At 42.2% G+C, this 25,227-nt stretch overlaps 1 protein-coding gene across 2 annotated transcripts; it reads left to right on the forward strand.

Moving 5' to 3' along the window:
- The first annotated feature begins 413 nt into the window (after positions 1-413).
- On the forward strand, positions 414-13,317 carry si:ch211-216l23.2 (uncharacterized protein LOC565061 homolog). Of its 2 annotated transcripts, XM_063480215.1 has the most exons (10): positions 414-620; positions 730-816; positions 3,398-3,471; positions 3,652-3,775; positions 5,981-6,180; positions 9,339-9,617; positions 9,736-9,906; positions 10,083-10,322; positions 10,416-10,465; positions 12,482-13,317. In XM_063480215.1, exons 1-9 carry the CDS (start codon positions 559-561, stop codon positions 10,451-10,453), a joined length of 1,275 nt encoding a protein of 424 aa, XP_063336285.1. In that variant the 5' UTR covers positions 414-558; the 3' UTR covers positions 10,454-10,465; positions 12,482-13,317. The 2 variants fall into 2 exon arrangements, with proteins under 2 accessions (XP_063336285.1, XP_063336286.1); XM_063480216.1 differs by lacking the exon at positions 10,083-10,322.
- Positions 13,318-25,227: the final 11,910 nt, after the last annotated feature.

A 25,227-nucleotide genomic window follows, 5' to 3' on the forward strand; every position in this document is an offset into this window, starting at 1 on the left:
TCAACATTCAAATCCGGCTAACTTACTTAGCGAGGTACGAAGAACGGGCCCCTGGCCTGACGAGGTAGCTCTTCTGTGTTGTGCCATCCTCTTAGCCAGAGGTTGTTTGGTTTCCCCGATGCCAGTTTTTGGAGAATTACTTTCCTGGATGATTGAGAATGCATCAAGACATTATCACTATGTATTTCATTTTTTACATCCTTAGTTATTAATTATTTGTCAAGTTTTTAATTTAACACCTACATTTAGTTAATTTGTAGTTTCGTTTCTACCAGTTTGTTTACAAATCACTTTTAATTTGTAAACAAAGAGCTAGAAGCTGCTAGGAGTTTCAAAGGCGCAACCATTAATGGTATTAGAGGGTCGTCCAGCAGGGGGCGATGGTGCACCTACACACTGTGAGAGCAGTAAAGCCAGAAGAAGAGCTCTTCCCCTCCTCCCCGTTCATCACCACAGGCTGGTATCTGGTAACATTGGCGGAATAACACCAGGAGAGCGTCTTTTTCTGCGTGTTTTTAAAGCTGCCTTTTGCTGAGGTGAAGTTTAAAGGCAGGCAAAATGTCGTCTTGGGTGAAATCACCTGCGGGTGGTCGGCGGCCATCCGGTAACCCGAACGGAAGGTGAGTTTCCAGGCTAGCGAGGTTAGCATTAGCTGCTAGCTCACAATAATATATAAACGTGAAACGCTGTCAATTAGCGGCCCTAAAAACCGCCACCTGTGCTGTGCAGTGCTCCACAGCCGCGTGTGTTTCGGAGGGCAGCTCCATACCCAACCAGAGAGGAGAGGACCGAAGAGCTCAAGGATGCCCTGGACAGGTACCAGCCTCGGGCAGCCTTTTTGTTGTCGGCAATGGTTTAAAGTGACCAAAGCTTTATTATGAGTGATTTACTGTGCACCTTCACTTCTGTGTGTAGTGCTACACGTCATTCATGGTTTTGTTTTAGACGAAAGAAAATGCACCGTCTTAGTGAATAAAAACTGCATTTAAAGCCTCCAAGTTGCCACAAGTCATATTTAATAGTTCCTTATAGCTGCCCTACACTCTTTATGTCAGCACTGGGGAACATCTTACTTCCTTCCCAGCCCGACTTTTCTTTCCTCCCTGAAAGTAAATCATGAAACAAGTAATTCTAGGATCTTGTTTACAGGTTTAACTGGTTAGACCAAACTTTGAATGCAGCTCTTCAGTCTCAGTACACTTACAGTTTCAGCTGCCTAGCGAGGTTGTAGACTCGTCTTTAACACAGAAATCACTTTTATTTGGGCAAGTTCATAATTGCATGTGCAACAGGCAAAGCAGGTACTGATAGAAGCTTGGTAGTTTGGAATCAGAGATGTAAAATGAACTAAAGTTACCTGAACATTCGTTTTTAGTGTGTGTTGTAAAACAGTTAGTGCTTAGTGAGAGTATATAAGCTAAAAGCAGCTGTTCTGAGCTCTGTGCAAACTGCATTGACTTTATTGCGGCCATATCACCAGACTAGTATAGAAGTAACGTGTTACTGCTGCTTCCTAATGAGAAAAATATTGCACACTGTTCACTGTAGAGCATGTGCTTAGGGCTGCCACAAACGATTATTTTGATAGTCGACTAGTCACCGATTATTTTTGCGATTAGTCGACTAATCAGGTCATGCATCCATTGGACGTAAAACGTACAGCTTATTGCACCAGCAGCATCTGCTCTTATATAACTATCATTAGCTTACAGCTTTAAGTGTTTAAGGTATGTGCTAACTAAAAATAAAGACAAGATGATAGTTTATTAAATTTTAATGAAATTTGCAGATTGTTTCGGTGAAGTTTAATAAACTCCTTGCTATCTAAAATATAACAGGACACCGGAGTATATTCTCGAGCATCTCACACTTCTGATAATCAGCTGTCTGCTTGACGTTTATTCAGCTGTGTAAAAACTGTAACTTTAATCTCAGGCAAACCGATTTACTCAGGAACAAATAAAATACTAAAAAAAGCCAAACAATAATATTTTTAAGTTATCTAAGTGACTTATGTATGTTTAACCTGAGTAGCGAAAGACGGCGGTGGGTTTGAAAACGATTTGCCGGGAGTCCGGTGTTCTCACGGGCTCTAGTGAGCCTTGCCCCCGGCTAGCTATCGAGCTAGTGGGTAACAGACGTGTCCGAAAACGTCGGAGCGCTTTTGAAAATATGTGGTGTCTTGATAAACTGAGCAGATATTTGAAGTTTCCACAGCTACATTCTCGCCTGAAAATATATTAAACGTTTATTTCGTGACCCAGAAAGAATAATAAGAGTAATATTAACTAACTAACTAGCTGCCGCCATTGTTGGAAACTGAGCTGGGCTGCGCTATGAATTCTGGGACAGAGCTACTTCTTCTTCTTCGGGGTTTAACGGCAGCTGGCATCCTTGTACATGCAGTGCTGCCATCTTCTGTTTCAGTCCGTTATTACACTCTTAAATCCTACTACTTATTCCTGCGTCTTTTGTGGTCTTACAAAGCTTCAAACGACGCGTCGACTATTAAATCAGTCGTCGACGATTTTGATAGTCGACTAATCGTGGCAGCCCTACATGTGCTATATGGATGGAAGAACTGGGGCCCACCTTTTATCTTTAAGTGAGGTGTCACAGGTTTGTGCACCTGGCAGTGCGCTGTGGCGTTCCAAATGTTTGTGACGGGTCATTCAAAGGAGTACGCTGAATTTGAGCGTCGTACTATAATAGGATACCGTCACTGCAACAGTTTCTTCTCTCCTACATATTCCACAGTCAACTGTAAGATGTGTTTTTGTAAAGTTTAGGAACTAGCCACTCGGTCACGAACGTAAAGTTAGAGAGTGGGGTCACCGACTGCACTCTGCTGACTCACCAACTCCAGATTTCCAAACTTCTCAATGAACATCTGTGCTGACATGCAACTGGAGTTTCAGGGTTTGGGTTCCGGCAGCTGAGCAGCTCCCGTGGGTCTAACGTGTGCGTGATCCCATACTTTAGTCTCTATTCTGTACTTTGGGACAGAAGACGGATGTAATTTTACTGTCAACTATGACAAATCAAGTATTTCAACACTTTAGCTGTGAATCCTTTGAAAGTGTGACTGTCAGAATATGCTGACGTAATGTTTTAGTAAGATATCAGGAATACAGTGTTTGCAACAGTCTACTATTGTTTCCGTGTTGTGGGGGGAAAAAAGCCGTTTGAGTGAAACTTAAAACTTTGATGCACTGAATGTCGGACGCACAGGCTCCTTCATGCACTTGCTCTCTGAGTCTCACTTTCAGAAAATCTATTTTTAGACATTTATATGATCGTCATATTAAGGTGTCGTAGAATGGCCTAGCGGAGAGGAGGCATAGAAATACCTCCCATATTAAACTGTTATGACACTTTTCACTGCTTTTTTTTTCAGTTATGAAGAGCTAGAGCAAATCCAAAACTACAGTGGAAGTGTGAAGTATGAGGGCTACAAGCATCAGCCAAATGGTGAGATTTGTTTCTTTGTTTCATCCGTATGAGCAAAATGGATACTCTTTACACAAGACATGTTTTTAAATACTCCAAAATCTTAATTACACACTTATCCAAAGAAGAAAAGAAAAGAGTGCAGTAATATTTTTGCCACTTTTTGAGTCTCTTTCAACGTCACCGTTCTCAAACTTCCAGCCAAACCAGAGGGTGGCACTCCAGCAGACAGACGTAAAACGCTGTATCAGAAGTTCTACAGACAGGTGCAGGAGGAGAGGAAGCCAGCCGACTGCGTGGTTCTCTCTGTTACCAAACAGTGCCTGTGAGTATTTATTCATTGCCAACAGAATTTGCTGGTTTATCCTCAACTATCAGCGAGAGGAGACTGATATCATTCAGTGTTTCCCCACACGCAGGCCCAAGTATAAGTGCCGACTCATATTATCTTTTGTTTTTTGTTTTTCTATCCATTTATGTCTTCCTCAGCCTTATATTAAAATCTTAGTTGATGCTAACAACCTTTCCCCGGCTGGTGTTTTCCCTACCGGCCAGATTACTGTTGTAGTGTTTCTCAGTGTCATTGAGCTGCTTCGTCAGATGCATCGACTGCACCGTCTTGGACTGCAGCTGGCCACAGTAGTCGTCCTCCTGCTTTGGAGCTCTGCTGTGAGCTTTAGGGTCACTTTAATCAGAGCCTGCAGCAGATGGAGGACTGGTTCTTGTGCTGCTGTGCTAAGCTCAGAGAGACCGCAGAACAAATGAGTGCTTCCAGCAGCAGCTGCAGACCATGACTGTGGAGTTTTGGTTCACTGCAGGATGAGACTTATTGGATGAAAGCTGTTTTAATGTGTCAGTAAGTATGAGGCAATGAAAGTGTTAGGAGCGGAAGGACTTATAACTCTGTATCAGATCTTATCCTTTTATTATCACCGTCAGTTTTTTGCTTGCCTTTCTTTACTTTCTTGGTGTGCTGTGCAGGCTGCAGATCGTTTCAGCTACGAGGCTTTGTTCACATTTAACGTGCTGTAACTTCAAATTTGTTCTGGCTACTCAAATTTAGGTTCTTGTTCCCTTTGGAAAGTCTTTTTGTTGATGTATTAACAGTGTTTCACACGCAGACCTGTGTGTAAGTATTCATATAACCACATTTCCAATGGAGATGTCTGCTGTGAAGCTTTGTCACCATGGCAACAAACAAAAAAACAACAAAAACCAAAGTAAAAGCCCACGGGTTATTTTTGCACACGTAGTTTTCTTCCTGTGTTGTGTTGAATGATTGTCTGTTAAATTAGTTGTGTTAACTGACAACCACAGACGAAGCAACGTGAACACCAGGAAAAAAACACCTCACTTTGTCACTCACACAAATACATTTACATAAAGTTGGAACAGCTGTTTGTTTTTGGTCTCTTGATCAGTCAGTAATGAAGATTGTATTCACTTATGCACAGTCAAAAAATGTCACGTAGCACATCTTTAAAATTCAGTGTTCAACTACACACTGATTTGCATTGAAGTACATTAACAGATACATACATGCGAAGGTTAAACATTCTTGAATACACCTTTCACATATCAAATGTGCCACTCAGATCACTTTCTGTTAAAATACTTTTTATTTTATGCTTTTGAAAAACTGCCACAGTTGTAAACCAGTAATCAATCAATCAATCAAACCTTTATTTGTCACATGCAAGTTTGCAGTGAAATTGGACCCCCCCATCCCCCAACCATGACATTCTACACATGGTAAAAGTCTAACAGAGTAGCGGTCAAAGCACATTAAAACTTGCACTCCTTATGCTCTGCAAGATTGCAACATCATCAGTCAATTTTCACACACTTCTACACTAAAAGCAACGATTAATTTGAATCACAAATATGGCCGCTTAAGCCTGATTTAGTCTATACTCCTGTGTTGAATGGCACGGCCATGCACCCTATACTGGGTTTACAGACGTGTCCAAGAAGACTTGCTGAAGTTCAAACTGAGCATCAGAATCAGAGAGTGCTGATTTTAGGGGACACATTTAATGTGTAATGGTTTCCAGCACCTTGTTGAACTTGCAGGGTGTACTTAATAAAGTGTCCTACTAGTATAGTCACAAGGGTGTCAACCACTGGAATTGGTTCAGCACAGGAGTATAACTCAAGCTAACTATGAGACTCAGTCGATACAGATGGACTGGCAGTTATAAAATGCTTATTGATAAGTATAAATTGATGCAGCACTTTATTTGACTTTCTCAGTATCCCAAAGACACTAGGAAATACTAGAATTATAATATTTACGGTACAAACATCTCATTAAGAATAAACCCACAATACAACACTAATCACACCTATGAGAGATTTGAAAACCTGTGTTAGCTTCACATAAAACACTGTTTTTGTTGGGAAAGCACATTTTAAATGAAGGAGTCACCCTTTGCTCCGTCACAGATTTAACTCGGGGTATCTCCTATACGAGGTGAGTCGCTTAATATAGAAATGTCACGTTAACAAAGTGTTTCTCTTCCTCTCAAAGGGATTACCCCAAATCGCTAAGCCAGTGCTTGCAGGAGCGTGGCCTGTCAGTGGAAATGCTCTACCTTCAAGCGGAATCGGGCCTGACCCGGGCCCTGCAGGATGTCCGAGCAGAAGGCTCCCCCTTATGTATTCTGGTGGAGCAGACAAACGTAGCTCTGTCCTCCTGCACTGTTATCATATTCTCAGAATCCCTCAAAAGTAAGTTCGTACCCCTCGTATTCCTTCAAACTTACCAAACCATCCCTTTTACTAGGCTCAGTTCAACAGTCTGTAGATTCCACATCTTTAAACACGAGGTCTAAAACAAATTTCTTGTAAAACCAAATAAATTAAAAGACACACTACCATTTAAAAGACCAATATCTAAAGTTACACAAAGCTACAGTTCTTCAGTCATGCATGCATTACGTGCATTTAAAAACTGTGCCGAGTCTATCATATCTACATGTTAATAGCTGGATCTTGGCAAACGATCCTTTGGCTAGCACGTGCATATACTTCACACAACAATACATGACAACACATCCCAAAAAAGCCCAAACCAAAAACTAAAAAAAACGGTCAATTTATTACAACATGTGTTTCATTTTATGGGTCATCAGTTCTGTCACTAACTGGTATCTTAAACCAAATAACAAACCAGACAATCAGACTTCTTTGGAAGACGACACAAAGGCAACGTTGTAGCTACCATTCAGACTATTTGTTAGCTTACACACCAACTTCACTTCATCTTCGATTTTTGTGCGATAACGTGAGTGTTACTCTTAACAAAAATAAATAAACCAAATCTGTGTTATTATCAGACGTATGCATGATCTGTGCCAGGTTGGTACTCTCCAATGGGCTCGTCCTCAAGAAGTCGTACATGTTCGCAGGCGCATTTTAACGTTTGCGAGGCAAGACCCAGGTTTGAGGTCAGATTCAGCTGCATATGAGGTGCAGTCGAGACATTTAGCAACACAGACCATAAAAGTATTTCTGTGTCACCTCAGTCCTGTGGGAACCAGATGCACCAAGTGTCGCAAAACTACAACGTTTCAGCTGAAACTTCATTTCAGGGAGGACAGAAAATTCTCAGGATGGTGTGAAGTAGGGCTGCCACAAACGATTATTTTGATAGTCGACTAGTCACCGATTATTTTTGTAATTAGTCGACTAATCAGATCATGCATCCTTTGGACGCAAAACGTACAGCTTATTGCACCAGCAGCATCTGCTCTTATATAACTATCATTAGCTTACAGCTTTAAGTGTTTGAGGTATGTGCTAACTAAAAATAAAGACAAGATGATAGTTTATTCAACTTTTAATGACATTTGCAGATTGTCTCAGTGGAGTTTAATAAACTCAGTCGTCTGCGCTTTGCTCTCTAAAATATAACAGGACACTGGTGTACATTCTCGACCATCTCACACTTCGGTTTAATCAGTTTGACGTTTGTTCAGCTGTGTGAAAACCACCCGGGGGATTAATAAAGTTTTATTTTATCTAATCTAATCTAATAACTTTAATCTCAGCCAAACTGATTTATTCAGGAACAAATAAAACACTGAAAAAAGCCAAACAATAACATTTTTAAGTTATCTAAGTGACTCGTATATCATGTTTAACCTGAGTAGCCAAAGACCACGGGGGTTTGAAACGATGTGCCGGGAGTCCGGTGTTCTCACCGGCTCGCTATCGAGCTGGTGGGTAACAGACGTCTCCGAAAACGTTGGAGCGCTTTTGCAAATATGTGGTGTCTTGATAAACCAAGCAGATATTTGAAGTTTACACAGCTACATTCTTGCCTGAAAATATGTTAAAAGTTTATTTTGTGACCCAGAAAGAATAATAAGAGTAATATTAAAACTAACTAGCTGCCACCATTGTTGGAAACTGAGCAGGGCCGCGCTATGAATTCTGGGATAGGTCGGGCCACGAAGTATACACCCGACCCATCCTTCAAATCTGGGGAAATGAAGGACGCATTTGGAGGCGTCTTCGAATTTGGACAGTCTTCGTCCCGTCGCTGTAACGCAATCTGCCTACACATGCAGCCTCCGAAGGATGCGGCCCCTGAATTTGGACACAGCTACGATACCGGACATTGCTGCTTCTTCTTCGGGGTTTAACGGCAGCTGGCATCCTTGTACATGCAGTGCTGCAATCTTCTGTTTCAGACCGTTATTACACTCTTAAATCCTACTGCTTATTCCTGCGTCTTTCAGGATCTTACAAAGCTTCAAACGACGCGTCGACTATTAAATTTGTCGTCGACGATTTTGATAGTCGACTAATCGTGGCAGCCCTAGTGTGAAGATTGTATACAAATCCTTTCACAGTTCCACAGTAGCGTGTATCACAGTTCAGCTGACCCAGTTTTCTCCTACAGTAGAACTCCTACAGTAGAACTCCTACAGTAGAACTGCATTTTCACATCTGAACCTGGGAGGCAGATTTGCTGTGAATGTCAGAAGGAGACCGTGACCATGTTCCTGATGCCTGTGGTTTCTCAAACTGAGAAATTTTAGGTCGAAGCTGAACAAGCAGCACTTTTTAACAGAGAGTAATCCTCGACTCCAAAGCCTGACCTGAACTTGGTATCTGATCTGATGCAGATCCAGGTCCGTGGTGAACTTGTTCCTGCACAAGTGCGAGATATCAGAACGGGACTCGGAGTGCTCTAAATATGATCACGAGGAGGAAACTGGCTACATTTAAATCAGTTATGGTTTTATGGACCTTTATGATCTAACCTCGTAACTGGGGGGATTTTCATTTGATTTTTTTATCTTTTGTATCCTCCTGGACGAAGCGTGCGGCCGGTTTTACAGAGGCATGACCCAGGCTCTGGATAAAATCAAACTCAAGTTGTAATAATGTGCAGTTTGCTTTAAATCTGCTTAATATGACATTTTATGCTTTATTAGCACACATACACGACCTAATCTTTATAACACAAATGTTAAACACATTGTTAGGTGAATTCAACCAAAATTAGATCAATTCAACAAAAACAATCGTCTGTCCTCAGAAACAAAGCTGAAAAAGCGTCACCATTCATTATATTTAGAATAAAATGTGTGGATGCACGTTTAGATAAATTCAGTACTTATTAATCAGGTTGTATTAAAGTTACTGATAAATGTACATATTTGCACAAAATGCATGTCCCTCAGTGCCACACATCCAGCAATCCAACCCCTCCCCCCCAGAAGCATTACTTACCAAAATACTAATTTAATCAGCTGATCCCAACATTGACATCAAAACGATCTCAGCGCGAGCTGGAAGGAAAATCTTTTTTCACCTCTTTCTCCCACCTCAGCCTCATGACACTTCACCGTTACCGTTCCCTTTTCCCTCCTCAGTCCATCGAAACATGCCCAAAGACCAGGCCATGGACTTTGTTCAAGCAGAGTATAACCGTGGACTGGCTAAAGAGCGACCCCCGAGGGACCCTGCAGACATTGCAGCCGAGGCGTCGCAGCTGCTCGATGACTTTCTTGAGCGAGAAAAGATCGCGCGCCACACCGTTCCCTCTGAAACACGTCAGCTCCTCGTACTGTTAGCCGAGGGTGTCCATCTGTACCCCGAGGAGTTGGAAACCATCTCGGAGTACGTGCGCTCTCGGCAGGACCACGTACAAGGTGAAACGATTACACAGCAGTTCCTACAGAAGCGCTGTTTCAGCTTTGACTTCTTGTAACAGCTTTGCTTTGTCCTTAGGTCGTATATCTCTGTTTCACCTGCGTTTTATCTCTTTAGCTTCCAACAGTGAGGGTGAGAAAGGGATCATGTTACCTCCAGGGTTAGGGAAACCACCTCCTCTGCTTCCGACGCCATCTGGGCCACCACAGCCTCAGCCTGCATCTTTAACAGGGGGGCCCATGGGAGACCACGCCTCACCTTCACCTGTACCCCTCTTGCCTTCACCAGGTTTGGGTTTTCCCTCTTTGTATCTTATTAAATCTATCAAACCTTTAGTGCTATGGGGCTGTGAAGCAGGATGAAAAGTCCTGGTGTCCTACTTTGGTGAGAGTGCTAAAACTTACCACGGCATTGCTAATCATGAACAGCTAGAGGCTGATTTGCTTCTTTTTATTTATTTTTAGTCGCTCATCCCAAAACCAAACCTCCTCCGCTGCTCTCCTTGCATCGTCTTCCTGGTCCGTCGTTAGGGGGCCCAATAGTCCGAGGTCCCCTGTCGTCACACATCCCTTACGGCGGTCCCGGTGTGCCTCGTGGGCCCCTGCTCCACCCTCCTCCTGTGTTCCACCCAGGCCCCAGAGGTCCCACTAGAGGAGCCCCTCCCACTCTAAAGAGCGCTCGCCCTCCACTTCTGTCGTCTCCAGGTTGATCTTTGGTTTCTTTTGGGGTTTTTTTTTCTTTTTCTTTTCTTAAACTTTTGTCCTAAAGTCGTGTTTTTTGCCTCTTTGTTTTCTCAGGTGCTCCTCTTCTTCGTCAGAGTGTCCCCCGGCATTAGGAAATGAGACAGGCACGCGCACACACACACACACACACACACACACAGATTTGCAGGTTATGAACAGTGTATCACTTCATGTTAGAGCAGAAGCATCCTTTTTTTATGTTTTTATCTAAATTTAGCTGGAAGATAAAAATGAAAGTTGATGTTATGTCTTCATCTCACTGTGGGTGGTTTGAGTGGTAATGTTAAGACCCCCCCACCCCAAGGCATCAGTGCCTTTTTTATGTTTTGTCCGTCAGCAGTTTGGATGTTAGGGTCTGCAACTGTTGGTGAGTGTTGCACAGGTCCATCAGGTAGTTCGTTTAGCTGATTGCACAGAAATACAGCCACGCAGTAATAAATACCCAATCACACGGCTGCAACAGGACGTCTTCTGTATATAAACGCCAGGAGCCTACCTGCTTTGTACAGTTTTTCAACATGGTGCTTTAAATTTCTCAAAGTTTCTCTGGACAACAGATCTTTCACTTTATAATGGTTTGTTCTTCGGAGCTGTATTTCTGGTTCAAATATAACTTGATTCATGTGTAATTTTATTTGTGCCACACATGAAAACAGTCACTCTGAAGGACTCTGTATGATGCATGCAGTATCTTCATGGCAGAACACAAACACACGTATTTGTTAAATTGCATTTCCTGCACTGTGCACAGTAAAATCGCTGTTGTGTACAGTACATTTCAGTAAAATAATCGTCCTTGTGACGTTGGAATTGCAACTATCAGCTTTGTTTTGTTACCCAGGCTTCTGACAGAGTCCTTATATCAAAGCACAAGACTAAGCTCCAACTATTTCCCAGCATAAATGAAAGAAATGCGACTCTCTTCATTATAAATCCAGTGACCACATATTTTCTAAATGGCAGGTCTGATGTGAATAAGAAGGCTCCACAGGTTTGGTTACACACTGTAGGTTTCAGCCTTTAAGCTTAATATCTGTTAAATATGTGATGTAGGCAGAGCACACGAGTCTAGAACAAACAACTACTTATCATATGTGGCTTTTTTTGTCATTGCTAGAATTTCTAGCACACTGTTGTTTTGTTGCTAATATTTATTAGCATTATTGAAAAGCATTTATCTGGTTAAGAAGCCTTTTTCTGTTGGAGGCTGAGGCCTCATAAAGACAAACACTTCGCTTTTGTAGATACTGTAAAAATGTTTCTTTTTCTTCATGTTTTTGAACCACTGTATGCTTTTCCCTTTGCTGTGCGACGTGCTGATGTCCTGATTATATTTTCAAAGAAAACATTTATAAATGTTTTGAGACGTTTTTCTTTTATTATGAATTAAAATGAACATCTTGATACAAGTTCACCAAACTGATGCATCTTTCTGTAAATCTGAGTCTGAATAGATGTTAGTGCTAAAATTCCTAACATATACGTATTGATCAATCTATTTAAGTGAATAAAACATAAAAGTGAACCCTTTGTGTATTTTGTACAACGAGCTGCTGCAGCAGCAGGTGAGGCCTGGACAGGCTTTGGTTTCGCTGCATCAGTTTTTAAAGTTGTGTGACGATTTTTTGAAGCTCTCACCTGGATGGAGATTTCTGGACTCATTTTTATTTCCATACTGGAAGCTTGCCTGAGCTGCTGCACAGTAACACACAGTAAACAGCTTCATGGTAGCGAACTGCATATTAAGTGGCACAGAAGTAGTTGTGTATATTTGTATTGGTGATTTTCTGTCGCGTGTTTGCTATAATGTTCTTTTGACATCTTTTAGTGTAGTTTTAAACACCAGAGTCTCTACTTTGCTCTTTTTATACACAGTCATGTTGCTGACCTGTTGCCAGTTGTTCCAGCTGTTTCTTTTTACTGCCACCTGCTCGTCTAGCCTTTTTGTTTATCAGTTTATACATGTTCATATATTCTACTGTGAATAATCAAGATTATTATATATGTTTTTCTTTTTTTTTTTAAATTTATTTACAGTCCTGTGCAAAAGGTTTTAGGCAGGTGAAAGGTGCTGTCAGAAATATAAACGATTGTTTATTGGCCCCAAATGTATTCTGCAGCAGGACAACGACCCCAAACACACAGCCAAAGTCATGAAGAGCTATCTTCAGCGTAAAGACGAACAAGAAGTCCTGGAAGTGATGGTACGGCCGCCACAGAGCCCTGATCTCAACATCATCGAGTGTGTCTGGGATCAGAGACGAGACAGAAGGATGTGAGGACGCCGACATCCACAGGAGATCTGTGCTTGGTTCTCCGAGATGTTTGGAACGGCCTACCAAGATTCTTTATTTGTCACGTACATAGTTATAAAAGTACAACACGCAGTGAAATGTGACCTGACACGCTGCTGGACTGTGCAAAAAGAGAGAGAACATTATATTCAGTGAGTGAGTGAGTTACATACACTATATAAATAACATAAAACAATCTGGAAATTTACAGTTCAAGATCTGAGACTGTGCATTGTGTGAGTGGGTTGTTAAAGTGTGCTGCAGTGAAGCCAGAAGGCTCAGCCGTGATATGAGAACGTGGTGACAATGACAGGAGAGCAGCTCCTCTTCAGCCTCTGTTCTTGCTCCGATGGTGTTGAACCTTCTGCCTGATTGCAGAAGTTGGGACAGTTTATTGCCGGGATGGGACGGATCCTTCAGTATGTGAGCTGCTCTGGACCAGCATCTCCTGGTGTAAATGTCCTGCAGCAGCGTTCTGCTGTATGAACTCTGAAGAGCTTTTTGGTCCTTACCAGCCGAGTTCCTTCAAAAACTGTGTGCCAGTGTACCTAGAAGAAGGCAAAGGCTGCTCACACCAAATATGGATGTGATTTAGATTTCTCTTTCTTTCATTCTCTGCATTTTGTTGATTGATGAAAATAAACAACACTTTTGTTTTTGAAGCATTTTTTCCTCACCTGCCTAAAACTTTTGCACAGTGCTGTATATTTTTTAATTATATTTCACAATTTTTTGGGGGGCTACTGGGGCATCAGATGTTACACTCTATATGTTCAACCAAACTAAGTGGACAAGCAGCCTGGTGTGTGTGCATTCACACACGCTGTTCAGAGGTTTCATTAAGCAATTTTGCAATAAGATGAGACTTTATTGATCCTACGGCGGGGAAACCTGTGCGTTACCACAGCTCAGGTACAGATAGCAGAAGAAAACAAAGAGTGTACCAGAATATAGTCAAGTAATACAAAATAAACAAGACAATACAACAAGGACATGCAACAGTAGCTGAGGTTCTGAATATGTTATATATTATCCATCTACTATCCATATGAGGCTTGTGGAAATATGCAAGTATTAAATTTCAACTATTCTACTGTTACTATGTAAGTAACATATATCTATAAGTATAGACATGTACATGCACACATACATGTACAAATACACATACACCAAATATGTGTACATATACATGCACACATCCATACGTCACCACGTCATGCATAATGCATCAATAGCAAGAGATTTATGGAGCTTCAGTCATTTGAGGGATGTTTTTCTTTTCTTTTGTCAAAAAAATAAAATAATCAAACGTTACCTTAATCCCGTCACGTGACACTGCGAGGCAATATTGTCCTCTGAAAGGAGAAAAAACATCAGTTTCCAAAGCTGCAGGTTAAACTGGATTTTACAGCCCAACATTTTAATTCAAAACATAAAACTGGAATAAAATCTATTTTCTGTTTGAAGGAAAAACGATGCTGCTGCTGTGGATTGTATCGTGTGTGAGTGTGCTTTTTTGAGTCGACATGAAGCGTAAACCTGTAGAAATCCTGTGATGACGTTGCACCTTTTCACCTCTAGATGGCGACACACACCTGTTCTTTTATTTGATGTCACAGCAAAAGTTCGTACCTGCGTCCTGTCAAATTGTTTATTCTTATGAAACTTGCTAATTTAAACACTCCTGAAACACAAAGTTTTCTCTGACAACACGACTGTGTGCCAAACCGAGTGTGTGACCAGCGTTTTCATTCATCACTGTGATGTTGGCATCATGACTGCAGTTAGTTGTTGAGCAGCTTTACAGTCAACATCATACTACCCAGAGTCAAAGTAATTATATGTATAAATAGAAAGTGACATCTGCATTACTGCATCGTCCTAGCTTTGCATGAATGAAGATGTTATATCTTGGCACGATCTTCCTGCCTCCTCATCTCTCTCATTACACAACAAGGATCAGGTTTTAAATTGGACGGAACTGGAGTGTGGATGTGGATGTGATGGAGTGCTGCGTTCCCGTTTCTTTCCTGTTCCTGAGAATAAATCGTTACACTTTTCTTACTGTATAAAAGTAGAAAAGAAAAAAACAACTTGTGAGATACTTGCTGTGTAAGTAAAAAGTGCATTATGATTATTTTACTGATGACATTATATGTGGGAGTCAAATAAGCTGTGACACAAACACAGAGCAGGAATATGGCTGAATGTGACTCTCCTCATGGTGCCTCCACCCCCTCTCCTCCAGCTGTGGCTGCGCTGCTGTGAGGAGCCCATCAACTCAGGAAGTAATGGACAACTGTCTTCACCTCATTACACCAGCCTACACACAGACTCTGATTGGACACTGTGTGTGTTTGAAGGCAGCGCACTGTTGATGTTCAAGTAGCTTAAATTCATATTTCTCGTGTCTTACTTTGAAGAATTATTCCAGCTTTTGCAGAAATGTGTGCAGGAGAACATTTCTAAAGAGTTTGATTTAGCAGACTGTGTTTGATTTAAGTTTTCCTTTTAAAAAGCAGCATCCAGAGAACTGACAGCTTACAGATACTTCAGATTATCTGTCATAACTGATGTCGTTTTTCATTTGTGTGGGTATCATGTATTAATAATACATTAAGCACCTCATGGAAAGGACTTATTCTAATAACTGTGCAGTTTCATTATTTAATTTGCATCATAATTCACAGTATCATTTGATTGTAGTGCAGTAAAATAAAGCAGAGTTTGCAGTGACTGTAGTTGCAGTCAACCTCTGAAGGGAACAATTACTGTCCCTGATTTTCACAAACACGTTTGTATGAACATTTTTCTAATTTGTTGCACTAATAAAAGTTCAGTTTGGGGTACATGCTTAACTTTCCTGAGATAAACATTTGTGCTAAATCCCAGTTTATGGTTTACAGCATTGATGAGACGCCAGATGACAGAAACCTTATCATTACTTAAAATAAGAATAGTGCTCGTCATGGTCCCCGTGTCTGCCCAGCCGGCCCCGAGGCTGCATGTGTTCTGTATTCTTTCTCCCTCTCTCTCCTCTCTGCCTGGGCGGAGCTCACTGCGGGCTCCCGATCTTGGCCCACACACCTGTTCGCGATTAGCTGTCATTACCTGTCCGCTATTTGAGGCTGGGACGAAGACCTTCTCGTCGTTGGATGATTGTGACAAGTGTTTTGTGAGTAATTTCCCTCTCCTGTGTGATATTCCTCCCCGGGCCTGTGACCTTCCTGCTGTGCGAACGTGTGTGAGTTTGGACGTGAAGACGAGAACCAGTGTGAGAGAGCTTCCCCTTGGACCTTTGGAACCCTGGATTTCCCCTCACTGTATATATTCTGCACTGGTGTTGTAAATAAACTGTGTTTGGAACCTGCTCTGCGCTGGAGTCCCTGCTATCGACCGTGACAGTGCTGAAGCCTTTTGCTGTCAGATATCAAAGTCACTCTTCCTACCTATACTTAATTAGAGCTTAGTATATCTCTGCCATAAAAATACATTATTTTAAATAAGCTGTCATTTTATTTAGAAAATAATTCTGCTTTAAACTTCTTTAGTTTGATGTGTATTTTGTGCTGTTTGAAACTGAGCCCGAGGCGGCGTCGTCACAGTCAAAAGGACATTATTGAATTCTTTTTGAAGGCTTCCTGCAGCTAAATAAATATCAATTAAAATATCAAAATAAATACTATTCAGTTACTACAAGCCATCGCTCTGGTTGCTTTAAGTACAGCCACATGGTGTGTGAGGATATGATTAAAAATCCATGCATTTAAGTGCATTTATACATAAATACAGAAAGCTTCACACTCATAGCTTTATTAGCAGTTTTTCTCCTGCACGCATAGATTTTCTTTTTATATCTGATTTACCATTTACATTGTTTTCTCGATTAATTAAAATGAAATGAGTGTGGCTTTAGTTTCAGTCACTAGTTTCTGGAGGTCGCTGCTGAACTTGCTGGGCCAGCACATTAATGCAAAAGCTGCAGCAGACCTGCATACATGGAGTTTGTTTCTAATTGGAGCGCACTGTTGTGTCGGGAGGAGGGGGGGGGGGGGGTGTTTTTATGAATATTATTGGTTTTACAACATCCTTTTTGTATCTAGTATTCAGTAGCTGACATGGTTAGCTGATATTGTAGTCTGAAGAGCGATGTGCCGCTACAGCGCTCTGTGTATGCGCTCCACCTCTGTAGATGACCTGTCAGCCAATCAAATATGACATCGATACGTAAAAGACAATAAAAATGGGAAAACACAGAAACCTTGCGATCGTCTCCTCTGCCTCGCTGTCCTTTAACAGCGTTCCTCTTATTTGTGACCTCAGCCTTCACGCCCAGCCATCTGTCGTATCATTTGCAGTGTGTTTGCCACCAGGCTCTGGTCATTTAAGTAGAAAACAAGCACACAATTAAAACACTCTTCTCTTCCTCTGCCTCCTCTTTGATGTCTGCACGGTCCACCCCCCAACTTTCCTCGTTCCTTTTCACTTATCACCCTCTTTTCCCCTCCCCACCCATCCACGTTCTCTGCTCCCTACTGGATATCAATCAGAATCTATCACCGGCACCTCTTCCTGCTGCCTTTGTGTCAGAATTCACAGGAACTTCATCAAATGGGAAACTGTTTCATTGTTACATTGGACCCTTACTGTGCGTGTGCGCGCGTATGTGTGTGTGACAGAGACAAAGAATTAATGGAATGCACACACACCACCTCACCACCCATCATCACATGACGGCACCACACACACACACACACACACACACACACACACACACACAAACCCTCCTATCACCGTCATCACTCACTCACTCACACACACACATTTATACACACATTAGGGTGTTAATTGTTGTGATAACACCTTCCAATAACAAGGCTCTAATTATCAACATGTTTGGCTGTCGGAGTGTGTATCTGGCACTTGTGTATGGATCATGGGGTGAGCGTGTTTGCATGTGTGCCAGTGTGAGGTGTGGCACCAGGGGAAGAAGGTTTGATGATTTTGAAATATGCTGCTGCTGCGTCTGTGCATGTGTGTGTCTGTGCGAGGGGGTCTCCGCTCCCATGTACGGAGTGATGATGTCTCCGTCTCAGCCCACATTTGCATATGACAAGGCCTCTTTTGTTGTTTGGTTAATTGCAAATGCTTTATTTGAGAAATGACACCAATGCAGCGCATGCATCAAGAGCACATTAGAACAAATTACCAGCTCTTTCTCACCTGAGTCATCCTCTCTGGCCTCAAGGGCAGGATTTAAAGAAAGGTGCCAACGTTTAAGGTGCTAAAGGTCCCGGAAGATAAATGCGGTGGGCTTTAAAAACATAACCTAGTAAGTACGAATATTTGAGATGGGGGTTGTCACCTTAAGGATAAGTATGGATTTCTTTGCAGTCTTAGAAGCATTTTTGAGCATTGTTGCTCAATCTATCAATGCAACAAAAGTTGCAATGCAGAGAGATTCTAGTTCACATTTATTAAAATGTATCTCTGTTAATGTATAAAAATAATTGATATGTTCCTAAAACCCATTCTTGAAAAACTATAAACAGGTGTGCAGCGTTTTTGGTGCCAGACTTCCTTCGCCTTTTTATCAGGTACCTGCAGGATCATAGACCTACTGCAGACTAGCACCTCTCTTTATTCTAACCCGAGGCTGTCTTTGCCTCAGCCTGTATTCAGGCAGACATTAACCCTGTGTGCAGAAACGCGGCTCTCCATGACCATAGTGTCGATGCAACATGGTGCCGATGTACTGTACTCTAGCAGAAGAAGCAAACAAAAAAAAAAACAGAAGAAGAAAATCCAGCTCTGTTTGAACAGTAACAAACCAGTCCAATTTATTCCAGCTCACATTCATGCTCAGCATCTTCAATGAGTTCTTCTCAGAGAGAGGGGGAATATGCAAAAACAGCTTGAAATGACCCTTCTTCCTGTTGTACATATGCAAATATACTGTATATGCTGTAGAGCTAAAAGTATAACTAAAAGAAGACAGTAAATAATTTCACAAAAGTCAAACCCGCTTTACAGGGCTGGCCTAAAGAGGCTGACTCTGTCTGGCTACCTGACAGAGTGCCTGGCTAACTGGAGGCCAATTTGTTGGCTGTTTAGCTAGTAGGTATACTGAGTAGGCAGCTGCTTGGTTTCCTGGCTGGCTGACTGTTTCACTGGCTGCTGGGTTACTGAGTGGGCGGCTGGCTACTTGCCTGCCTGACTGGCTGGCTGTGTGCCTGCTTGGAAAGCTGGCAGTCTTACCCGTGTCCCAAGCCAAGCCCCTGCGCCCCACCAGATCTTAATTGGGTTAAGTTTGCCCGCCACAGATAACATTTCCTCTTTCTTCTGAGAGTACGGAAACAAAAAAAAAAAAAAAAAAAACGGTCTGGCACTAATGACGCTCCTTAACGGGGCTCTTTTCTGTTTAGGTAGAGGGAAATTAGGAAGAAGGGGGTGGGTTCCCTGCAGAGGCTGATCAACGAGGGAAACACGGCATTGTTAGAAACGAAGCACTCAATGAGAGCGGAGAGTACGAAGAAAGAAAAGAAAATGGAAGAAAGTCAATTTGGTTTGCATTTTAGTGCTGCCACTGTTTCTTTTTAACACTCCCCCATGACTGAAGGCACAAGAGACGGAGACATGTCATTGTATGTATGCATGCAGATTACACACACACACACACACACACACACACACACACACACACACACACACACACACACACACACACACACACACACACACACACACACACAGTTACTTTTTGTTCAAAACAAAACCAAAGAAATGTTTCCACTTTCGGCTGAACCGGGAAATTCAGCAGACAATAACAGTTTACAGGTCTGCACAGTTCACAATAATATTCTTCATTCTTCTACTAAAACATAATGCAATATAACTTGAAAAGCACAAGAATATTCTGTAAAAATACATCATTTCATTAATTCCAATATATATGAAATTATATATATGGGAAGTATAAAGGGGTGTATTCATATAAGACACCCCTGGGTTGTATTTATATAATAAAATACAACTTGTTAGAAAACTGTGTAAACAACTGCACTATGGAGCCATTCGGGTCCCACTGTGACGTCTCCACAGCTGCAGTTTTCTCCTGAACAATAGATTTTGTCACTCTAAAAACTTCAACATCGGCCATTGTTCAGAGGAGAAGGATTGAAATCCTAAAGTTTTTTCCACAAAGTCCCGTCTTTTTCAAACTGTTGCCTCTGTGTAATCTTTGAACCTCGGAGCTTCTTTACTGATATGTCATTGAAATGGTGGTAAAAACGGACACGATCGTCTACTCGTGTCTCCAACCCAGCAGCAGCAGCAGCAGCAGCCGCTCAACACACGAGGTCGTAAAAATCAAGAAGTGCACGAAGGTTTGGGGCAGTCGTACGGCTCCATCCTCCCCTCGGTGAGCACTCCTGTATAATTAAAGTTATTATACTATATAATTAAAGACGACACAGTTACAGCCTTTAATGTGCACTCTGTCAAATGACCAGCACGGGGCGACCTCTGGTTGCTAAAAGAAGGTTGATGGTATGAAGAGAAAACGGCCCCATTAATCATTTTATTTATGATCAGAATACCCCCCCCCCCCCCCCCCCCACACACACACACACACACACAATCAATTTATGGTTCGTTACTTTCCATTTGAATTCGTTTAATTCAGCATTATGCTCGTTTTATACACTGTATAATAATAAATAATAAAGCACTATTTCCTGAATTGAATCCTTTGTGATTCTCAGTTAGCTCCACCCCATGTTCATTACACTCATTGTCCAGAAAGTAGGCAATGTTAAAAATGCTCAACTCAAGCTGTGTGACGTCGCAGCAGCTATGTGCATCTTTTGCATACAGTTTATGTTTTCAACTCATACCTTCACTCTTCCAGGTGGAGAACCACATCGGAGTCGCATCGTAGTCGTGATATTTTAAAGAAGACAAAAATACAAAAAATATTAAAAATACTGAGATTTTAGAAAATGTGCTCACTCTGCTGATTATTACTCCATAACTGACATTAAGTTAGGTACAGTGGCATAAAGTGTAAGGCAGCAGAGAGGTAGCTTTGAGTTATTCTGATGAGTGACGAATGTAGGAAATCTTTTAGAGGTAGGAGGCCTGAAGGACGGGTGAGGGAGAACACACAGCTGTGTTTTTGTGTGTATATAAATACACACATGTCATGTTGCTCATCTATAATATAGTCTGTAATCTATAAGCCTGTGGCCCACTGACTCCTCTCTCTGTCTCTGCTCTGGTGTGAACGTCTTTGCTGCTCGTCACTTCCTGTGCTGAGAGGTGCGGGCTGGCAAATGTCATTACATTTGAATGGTACGGAGCTGCAGTGACCCCTGCTGCAGTCGACCTGCTGAACTTCACTGTCTGCTCATACATGAAAATGTTAACCACACTGTAATAAGACAACAAAGAAGCGTCTGTCTATTGATCTATTTTCTTAACTCTATCGATTTCAGGGCGGTGAGATGCTGCATGCACCCTGCACAGGTTCCCAGTTTATCGTGTTTTCTGCGGTGTTATAGAAATTTGAATAGTGCATTAAACAGAAACAGACTTTGGGGCTTGTTATTCTTTTTTTCAGCTCAGTGTTTCTGTCTGAAACAAGTCTCCTCGACCACTTTCCGTGACGCCACGTAGAGTTAAGAGCGAGAAAAACCTGAAACTGTGTGTTTACAGCTAATTCATATACCGACCTCATTGTTTGATACTTTGGTCATGTTTAATGTGAGCATCAACCAACACAAAGGTATATAAATGACAGAAGAATAATGAAAATGATAAAAATTTAAGGCAGAAAGTTCACCATCACCATCACTCCTGTGTTTTCTCTCCTTGTCGAGCTCCATATAAACTGTGATACCTCCTCAAAGACCTTGGCACAGGAGACTGGGTGTAAATTAACAGGCTAAACAAATATTAAAAGTAATGTTGATCTTTCTTCTGTTTCCACACTGAATATTTAATGAGAAGTAACCGCAGGCTAAAGGTTCTCCCTTGTTTTCACCTTCCAATTGGATAATGAATGCAGCCTACACACACACACACACACATGCACGCATGCACGCACGCACACACGCACGCACGCATGCACACGCACACACGCACGCACGCACGCATGCACACGCACACACGCACACACACACACACACACACACCACATGCTATCGCCCCCTGTGAGCTCACACAGTTACAAACACACATTTCAGTATTTGTGTGTGTAGCACATGCAGCCACATATCAATTATACTGAAATAATGCAGAAGACTGCATTCTGTCCGTGCCACTACTGAGTCTATCTGCATAAAAATCACTTTAGACGGCACAGTGCACATACACACACTGTGCACACGTGAACGCACGTGCACTTTTTACCTTTGGCATTGTGCACCCAGCACACATTAAGTTGAGACAAAAGAACACGGCTCAGTATTAGTATTTAAATCAGAATCAGAATCAGAATCAGAATCAGAATCAGAATCGTGTTTATTGGCCAAGTATATGTGCAGACAAATACAAGGAATTTGGTTCCGGTAGATGGTGGCTCTCAAGCACAGCAATGTAAAAACACACACACACACACACACACACACACACACACACACACACACACACACCTATATGTACATTACGCATGCATACACATACATACACAAAGCTGTGTGAACCAACTATAAATAACTAAACTTATGTACATAAAATACAGAAATGAAATGAGGTGGAATGAATACTACAGAATGTACATAAGGTGCAGTTGCAGTCTGGCAGTGGGAAGCAGTGTGACAGGTCAACTGTTTAGGAGGGAGATGGCGAGGGGAAAGAAAGTGTTCCTGTGTCGGGTGGTCTTGGTTTGCAGGCTTCTGTACCGTCTGCCAGAGGGCAGCAGGTCAAAAAGTCTGTGTCCAGGGTGTGAGGGGTCTGTGACGATTTTCCCTGCCCGTTTCCTGGTTCTTGAGAGGTACAGATCCTGGATGGAGGGCAGGGGGGCACCGATGATCCTTTCTGCTGCCCGTACAGTCCGCTGCAGTCTGCTCCTGTCCTGTTTAGTGGCTGCACCATACCAGACTGTGATGGAGGAGCACAGGACAGACTCAATGACTGCAGTGTAGAACTGGATCAGCAGCTCCTGTGGAAGACTGTACTTCCCCAGTTGTCTCAGGAAGTACATCCTCTGCTGGGTCTTTTTGAGGATGGAGTTGATGTTGGTCTCCCACTTCAGGTCCTGGGAGATGGTGGTACCCAGGAACTTGAAGATCTCCACAGTCGACACAGGGCTGTCTGATATGATGAGGGGGGGCAGAGTTGGGGGGTGTCTCCTGAAGTCCACTGTCATCTCTACAGTTTTAGGAGTGTTCAGCTCCAGATTGTGCTGACTGCACCAGAGTACCAGCCGCTCAACTTCCTGCCGGTATGCAGACTCATCACCATCCTGAATGAGGCCAATGACGGTGGTGTCATCTGCAAACTTTAGGAGTTTAACAGCCGAGTTCTTGGAGGTGCAGTCATTAGTGTAGAGGGAGAACAGTAGTGGTGAGAGGACACATCCTTGAGGGGCACCAGTACTGAGGGACCGAGTTTCAGAGGTGATCTCCCCCAGCCTCACTTGTTGCTTTCTGTCTGTCAGTTATGTGTCTAATTATTCCCTATAAAAATAGACGCTATCTAGGGCAAAAGCAACGAGATGGAACACTGTTGTCTGCAGAGGGGAGACCTAGTGGAGCTGGCGAGAGTTCAACGCAGCAGAAGACAGACAGCGAGTGAGACGGGGAGGCTGAGAATGATAAAGGAAGAGAGGGAGAGAGTGTGCTTTAGGCCACATAAATACAACATGAAGTCTATCCACTAGTGGCAGGCAAGCAAGCAGCACAACGATCCCGTGTTCGGGAGCAAGAGTGTGGAGGATGGGGCGCTCCTCACCTCGGCAGTCTCGGGCTTTGACTCCTGTGAGACGCAGAGTGGTGCACGGGACACCGAGTGTGTGAGAGCTCAACACAAAGGGAGGGTTCACGCTGATGTGGAGACGGCGCCGTCAGCCTTTAGCAAGGTCTTCACTTAACTAACTGTCATTTTTGCTACGGATGTATGAAATGTGAAAAAACGAGTGGATGTGTGATTTTATTTTACCAACTCTGTGGCATCAACAAACTCATTGAACTATTAGTTTGGGGTAATTTTGGGAAGAGGATTCAGCTGAATCTGACAGCCTGATAAGCACTTGGTTTAAAAATTATAATCAGCCATGCTATCCTCCAGCTGCAACCCAAAGCCAACTTTCAGCAATCCCTTATTTCCCAGGGGGCTGCTACAGTGGATTCATCCACATGTTGGATGTGACATATTTGATGGCCTTCCTGACACCACTTATCCAGACTTGGGATTGGTACTTGGAGTGCTTCTGATGCCCTGAGGTTGGGTTCATGTCTCCACCCAGTCTAAGACTGGGAATTGGGCTTAGCAAACCACTGGGTGATTGATGGTGGCTACATCCATCTTTTATGTACAGTCTATGTGACAAATGCAGAAGGCAAAGCTGACTCTCTGAGAACATGTGAGGTCCATGGAGCTGTAAAGACTGTTGACTGGTTTTGATTTGAACCTGTGAGCCTACAAGGTCGAGGAAAACACAATTATCGTCTCTTTTGTTGCCCACAGAACAGCACCATTACAGACATTTCTCTATTTAATTAACCCTGTAATGCCCTTTGTATCATATTTGCTACATGAGTTTCTGAGACCTCTGTCTCTTCAACATGATCAATACTTGCCATAATTTGGACAAAACTCTCTTTTTTTGTCTAAACATTGTTGTTAACAAAAAGTTGCCAAAAACGCCCAATGTATCAAATGTGATACAAAAAATATATAATAATATATATAAAAAGATATCATACATAACATGATACAGCAAAAACATTTTGTGGATTTTGTTATGAGGGTTAATAAACAAAAATGGCTACTATTCGATGGGCTGGGTGTTACAGGGATGACTTTTAACACTCTACCAATAACACGTCCATTATTTGTTACATACATGACAGTGTTGAAGTAATCCAAAGTAAATGTCTTCATTCTGAACACAGTCATTGTAACAGAATACAGGCCAAAGGCTAGTTGCATATTTGCATATATTTTCATTTTGTTTTTCTGGAGTCAGAACAAATGTAATCTGATTGTTTATCATGGCTGAAAGATGAAATAAAGCAGAACTTGCTGACTTTGAAATATGTTGTCTGTTTCCTCATTATGTGATGAACACAAAGCAATGGAAGGAACCTTTGCTCACCTTTTCTCGTCCTGCCCCATACTAACATTATAGCCTGCTTCATGACCTAAACGTAAAGTCAGATGGTATACTCGCTGTGCCTCACTGGCACCCCGACGTCCCCGTCAGGAAGCCTGGAATCACCCTCTCCTCCCCCGTTTAGGGTTTGACTGCGTGAGATGATTCATGTTTGTATATTGAGGAGGTTCTCTATGGTCTGACTGGCATTTGCTTTACATTTGTTGAAATCTGGGCCCTTTCTCAATCATATTAA

Source organism: Pelmatolapia mariae, linkage group LG7, assembly GCF_036321145.2.
Source record: "Pelmatolapia mariae isolate MD_Pm_ZW linkage group LG7, Pm_UMD_F_2, whole genome shotgun sequence".
Lineage (NCBI taxonomy): Eukaryota > Metazoa > Chordata > Actinopteri > Cichliformes > Cichlidae > Pelmatolapia > Pelmatolapia mariae.

Coding starts and splice junctions, on each gene's coding strand:
- si:ch211-216l23.2 (XM_063480215.1), top strand. CDS start 559: ATGTCGTCTTGGGTGAAATCACCTGCGGGTGGTCGGCGGCCATCCGGT. Junction 9,618..9,735: donor TCGGCAGGACCACGTACAAG/GTGAAACGATTA, acceptor TTATCTCTTTAG/CTTCCAACAGTGAGGGTGAG. Junction 9,907..10,082: donor ACCCCTCTTGCCTTCACCAG/GTTTGGGTTTTC, acceptor ATTTATTTTTAG/TCGCTCATCCCAAAACCAAA.